General features: G+C 34.0%; 1 protein-coding gene across 3 annotated transcripts in view; it reads right to left on the reverse strand.

Annotated features, from left to right (window-relative positions):
* Window positions 1-1,537: 1,537 nt before the first annotated feature.
* LOC111083050 (protein bicaudal D homolog 2-like) overlaps window positions 1,538-6,369 on the reverse strand; it is an 8,289-nt gene continuing 3,457 nt past the window's right edge. Inside the window, exons 2-4 of one of the 3 annotated variants that reach the window (XM_022379269.1) lie at window positions 3,934-4,664; window positions 3,492-3,524; window positions 1,538-1,691 (exon numbers count right to left, since the gene is read on the reverse strand). In XM_022379269.1, the coding sequence (XP_022234977.1) occupies window positions 3,495-3,524; window positions 3,934-4,664 (761 nt within the window). In that variant the 3' untranslated portion in view covers window positions 1,538-1,691; window positions 3,492-3,494. Of the gene's footprint in view, window positions 1,770-3,491; window positions 3,525-3,933; window positions 4,665-6,369 lie in introns of all 3 variants that reach the window. The other 2 variants (XM_022379267.1, XM_022379268.1) reach the window with 2 other exon arrangements.

Raw genomic sequence — 6,369 nt, forward strand, 5'->3', positions numbered from 1 at the left:
AGGGTGTGCATTGGACATAACAGCATTACAATGGGGTCTAGCATAATGGAAATTATACTGTAGGGCTATTGTCAAGATGCACAGTCGTCAGATAGAATATGATCAGATGTGGTGGAAAGGACTGTAATGACAAGACGACCATTCAGAATTGTTTTAATATGACATGCTTAACCTACGTATTTTATGGTACTGACATATGGCGAGTTTACTGTGTTGTTGTACAAAGTATTAGTTGTAGTTAAAACAGTTAGTTAAATATTATTGCATATACAGAACATTAATTCAGTGTAATTGTAAAAACCACAGCCTTAACCCACAAACATCTATCAGACAAGTGCTTTAACCCACACCCTTCTATCAGTGAGTGCCTTAACCCACAAACATCTATCAGACAAGTGCCTTAACACACACCCTTCTATCAGTAAGTGCCTTAACCCACAAACATCTATCAGACAAGTGTCTTAACCCACACCCTTCTATCAATAAGTGCTGTAACCCATAACCTTCTATCAGTAAGTGCCTACACCCACAAACATCTATCAGTAAGTGCCATAACCCACACCTTCTATCAATAAGTGCCATAACCCACAAACATCTATCAGACAAGTGCCATAACCCACAAACATCTATCAGTCAAGTGCCATAACCCACACCCTTCTATCAGTAAGTGCCGTAACCCACAAACATCTATCAGTAAGTGCCTTAACCCATAACCTTCTATCAGATAAGTGCCTTAACCATGTTTCTATCTGGAGTTCACAGAGAACTAAACAGTATCTCGTGGTTAATACAAATAACCTGCTTTGAGTGTGAATGGTTGCACTGACCATGTTACAACAGACACTTGTATAGAAACAGCTAATATCTGATGTAAAAATATTGCAAGTTTAGAAAACGAAAATCAGTTGTTCAACAGTCGCACATAAATATACTCCAAAATATATTAGTTTTTATTACTTACATAAAAAATACTACATGACATAAATAAAAGTAATTCTGAGATCAGCAGGTGGTTTAAGTTCATGAATTGTAAAATACAATGACATACAAAAGAATTTAAAAACTGATAAATAAATACAAATACATTTGTAATATAAATAAAACTCATTATTACTATCAGGCATATCTTTTTAGCACATCACATTGGAAATAGACCAGTTAAGTCAACCATCCAGAATATTATTAATACAGAGGAAAATAACATCTGCTATGTAATCCTTACAATTCTGATTTGTAACCCAAGGACTGAAAACAATGTTATATTACTGTTTGTAAGTAACTTCAATACCCAAGAGTTATTTCATTTTCACATTCCAGTGCACTAAATCTGTCTCACAATTACTGAGACAAACAGCAAGATTTTTCATTATACTCAAGGTCACTATTAGTTCTTTTGATGTCAGTATACACTATATATGAAGATAAAAATGTTGTTTTTCTTCACCAAAAATCCAAATGGTTCCAACAGATCTTTTCTTCTTCAGTTTGAGTATAGATAAGATGTGAACGACTTACGATATGATGGATGACAGCTTCTTATCGGTGGTGAAACAAAATTCAAAACGTGAACCTCTCAGGATACGGAATACCAATGACATGATGGATGACAGCTTCTTATAGGTGGTGAAACAAAATTCAAAACGTGAACCTCTCAGGAGATGGAATACCAATGACACGATAGATGACAGCTTCTTATAGGTGATGAAACAAAATTCAAAACGTGAACCTCTCAGGAGACAGAATACCAATGACACGATAGATGACAGCTTCTTATAGGTGGTGAAACAAAATTCAAAACGTGAACCTCTCAGGAGACGGAATACTAATATTACCAACAGTGTTTCTCTAAGACTCATTAAAGCTTGAAGGAAAAATCTGTTTTAGTGGGCATTAGGAACACACTTTCACAAGGACAAATTATGATAATACCAAAGATTATATATATTTATCTAACAGTAATGAAATATTTGTGCAACAATTAGAGAAGTACAATGATTTTAATAGTGAAAGATAGATTGCTTTAAAACACTTTCACAATACTGTAAATTAATTAATTCCAAATAAATGTTTTCTACAGATTCCTGTCAATGAACAGTTTAAACTGTAGTGAGCTTATTACTACAATATAGTGTATTTAATAACTGTTGAATTCTGTGATATGTGCATACCATTCAACACCCCATCTGCGAGCCAGAGAGACATTTTTGGGAAGTTGATTCCGTAACAAAGTTTTCTGGTATCTGTTTTGTAAATCCTAAGTATTTAAACTAGTGATATCTGGAATCAGAACTGTCAACTTACTTTGCACTAGTTTACAGGCTATGAATGAGTAAAACTCATCCAATCCCCAATAAAAAACACGATAGTGGTCACATTTGTTGCACAGTACAAGATCTGGTTTCTCAGCTCTATCAAGCAATTTTCTCTGTGGTTTTTGCAAGTTCTATAAGTACATAAGAAAATACAACGAAGCTTACTTGCTGCTGTAAAGTGGCTAAAGGTGGTACCTGCCCGAACACTTCTATTTTTTTTTTACAAAAGGACCACAGTTCTCCCAAATCACCCTAACCTTTGTGTCCAAACACTATTAAAGCCCTGTATGGAAGTACATTTGGTTTCATTCCTGCTCAAATATCAGAAACTGTGACATCCCTCTGTAGCCCACCCAATCTCCTATACTTGATCTCACTGACTTGCACATTGGGTGTTAACATCAAGAAATATATAAATGAGTACAAAGATAACACAGTATTATTAAAGAAAAATAAACTTGTCCTTTTATAGAAATTACAAATTCAAAACCTGTTCATGTAAGACTTATAAACAATTTAACTGAAAATTTGCAATACTGTACCCATGATTTTGTTAACTTTCTTTTTTGTACAAGAAGCCTGAATTCATAAGAAGGAAATTTTGTTCATCTCTAATTGTGTAGATTAGTTTCGGGCCTAGCATTCATTATTAAGGCAAGAATATGTTGTAGTAGATTAGTTTCAGTGCCTTAATAATGAATGCTAGGTTCAACATATTCTGTAGATTAGTTTTCAGTGCCTTAATAATGAATGCTAGATACAACATATTCTGTAGATTAGTTTTCAGTGCCTTAATAATAAATGCTAGGTACAACGTATTCTGTAGATTAGTTTCGGTGCCTTAATAATGAATGCTAGGTTCAACATATTCTGTAGATTAGTTTCAGTGCCTTAATAATGAATGCTAGGTTCAACATATTCTGTAGATTAGTTTTCAGTGCCTTAATAATGAATGCTTTTCTTCACCAAACAGTCATCACTCATAATTCAAAGTGGAGCTGAAAACAAAATACACGGGGTGTAAGTTTTAACAATGACATTAGTTTCTCTAATCCATAATAGATGCCATGTTTTTGTTCATAGACACCTCGATATTTCTTACATGTTTTGTAGTGTTAACGAATTTGTAAAAAAAAAATAACTTATTTCTTCCTTAAAGGAAACAAAGGTTTTCCTTACCTTTCATTTCCTTCTGATCGCTCCTGGACTTCTCTGTTAACAAATGTTTAAAACTTGAAATTACAGAAGAGCAGAACAATAATTTAACAAACTTATTATCAACTGTAACACGTTCACTCACTTTTGATGTGTATGTGTTAAACACATTCACCCTTATTAGCATGTTACTTTATTATATCGTTTAAACATGTTCACACACTTACTTTTTACTTTAATATGTCCTTTGATCATGTATACACACTTATAATGTGCATGTTTGTTTAATTTTGAACATATTAATATATTTATAATGTTACTTTAATAAATGTTTGAACAAATTCACACACTTTTAAAGTGAATGTTATTTTAATACATCCTTTGAATAAGTGCATCAAATTCAAGATGTACATGTTGCTTTTACCAAGTTATTTTAACTATTTTCCATCTATGATTTTCAACTTACCCTCTGAAAAGCCACACAACCATGACTGTCTTGTTGTTTCATGTAATTATATTCTTGCTCCATTTCCAAGTCTTCCAAATGTTGGGTTAGGGCTAGTTTTTGATGAATCACCCTCCGTAGAAGGGAGTTAAGGGTTTTTTTCTCCTCTTCTGCTGCATATAGCTGTCTCTGAAGTTCTTCCACCTGAGAGATATACTCTTCACTACGAGCAGTAAACGTGGCTTTTAGGGACGTAAACATTGCAGCACCTTCCTTGAGAGCTTTCAGTTCATTCCTCAATTTGAACATAGTTTCACCAGCAACTGCTTTTTCCTTTTCGTACTTGCTTTTTAGATCGGCTAGAGCAACCTCGGCAGTGTGTTCGTTGGCTTTTAAAAGGGTTCGAAGTGTTGCAATTTGTTCCCTCTTTGTTGAAACTTGTGACTGGAGTTCAGTGACCTGCACCTTCATCTCCGTAGTTGTTGCATCATCAGTTTCGGGTAAGTGGTATATTTTCTGGTGCCCCATCTCAACTGTTGTACGCACTGCTTGCTTCAGGTGACACACTTGATCGTGGATTGTCTTCAGAAGTTGACCACAAACAGCTGGGTTGCTTTTGGTGTCCAACTTCCCAAAACCACCTTCAAAAACCCTGGTGGATGCACTCGTTTTCAATGTTCCTCCCAGAATGTCCATCTTGTTATCTATTTCTACAGAGTCCTGTCCTTGCGAGAGCTGAGCCATATCTTGTTCTGTAATGATATCATAAAAGTTTTTTTTGTACAAATAATGATAATACGAGTTTTCCTTAACTACTTAAACTCGATCAGACACTCGCAGTGCCTGGCCGAAAATCTCGATTTACTCATCAGACAGTGACAACATCCAATAATGTTCGTTTCTTTGGCTGAAAACTCATCCATATCACATTATTATCCACCTTTAATAAACAGACCAGAAATTTTATAAGGTATAGTGATAATTATTAGGACATCACAAAGATAATTCCACGAGAAATTACCAAAAATGATGGGTTTAAAAGAGTTAAGGTATGCTATTTTAACATGCAAGATATTTATTAGTACATACAGTAGAGCAGTGGAGAACTGGTTTTTTTTAGAAATTAAACTAATTTCATATAGATTAATTTTCATTACAATCTTATTTATTTCCTCTTACTGCTATTGTTGTTCATTAAACCGAAATAGTTGAACTACAACTTACTAATATTACAGCCGCACTGCAGTGTAAATAAAATTGCCGTTTTTCTTTCGTTATCATTCTTCTGTCAATGTTCATTTTTCTACTATATCTTTGCAAAGGCCTTCACGATATTTTTATTCTTTTAAAAAAGTACCCTATTTTTGTTTCCTTAATTTGTCATAAATAATTATTACTTTTTCATTTGGAATTGTTTGTTTAAAAACTTACCAGGTGGGGTACAGAAAAGTACCGTATGTTTTTTGCCCCCTTAGTTTGTTCTAAAGTATCAGTGTACTTTCTGTAAGTTTTACATAAGAACATCCATAAATAGAGAATTACCAAGTTTCTCTCACTGTAGTTATTCGCAGGACAGGACAAATCACCAAAGACAACATGGTGTCCCCCCCCCAAAAAAATTATAAAACATTATAACTAGTGACAGTGATTGTTAAAAAGAGTTTTATTCTGAGGGCTTGACACTCCTTTGTTGATTTGGGAGTGGCCCTCAGTCACATGGATAGTGCATCGGCCTTAAAAGAGTGAATATTGTGTGTGTATATTACTATGTTACAGCTTTTGCTTTGAGACTGAGATGTAGATAAGATTTTCTTCAAGATACAGATCTTGGTATGATGCAAATTTGTCTGTTTAACTTTGAATTTTAATGTCTTGTTTAACCTTATTATATTTTATCACTTGTTTACATGTTTGGTATGTGGACTTCAACTACTAAGAAAGACTTAATAAAGATCTCTCCAATTTTTACAGAGCACACAGAAACACTTGCTATTGTTTCACTTTAAATGTGATTGTGTCCATTTGTTAATAAAGATCATTGATTTGTGCAATTTGGTATTTAGCCAGACTCAATTAGAGTTGGAAAACGTAAAGCCTTTACTCCATCAATTTGGTATTTAGCCAGACTCAATTAGAGTTGGAAAACGTAAAGCCTTTACTACATCAATTTGGTATTTAGCCAGACTCAATTAAGTGGGAACTCTAATTGAGTCTGGCTAAATACCAAATTGATGTAGTAAAGGCTTTACGTTTTACTTAATTGAGTCTGGCTAAATACCAAATTGATGTAGTAAAGGCTTTACGTTTTCCGGGAAAACGTAAAGCTTTTACTACATCAATTTGGTATTTAGCCAGACTCAATTAAGTGGGAAAACGTAAAGCCTTTACTACATCAATTTGGTATTTAGCCAGACTCAATTAAGTGGGAAAACGTAAAGCCTTTACTACATCAATTTG

Source organism: Limulus polyphemus, unplaced genomic scaffold (genome assembly GCF_000517525.1).
Source record: "Limulus polyphemus unplaced genomic scaffold, Limulus_polyphemus-2.1.2 Scaffold8017, whole genome shotgun sequence".
Taxonomy (NCBI): Eukaryota; Metazoa; Arthropoda; class Merostomata; order Xiphosura; family Limulidae; genus Limulus; species Limulus polyphemus.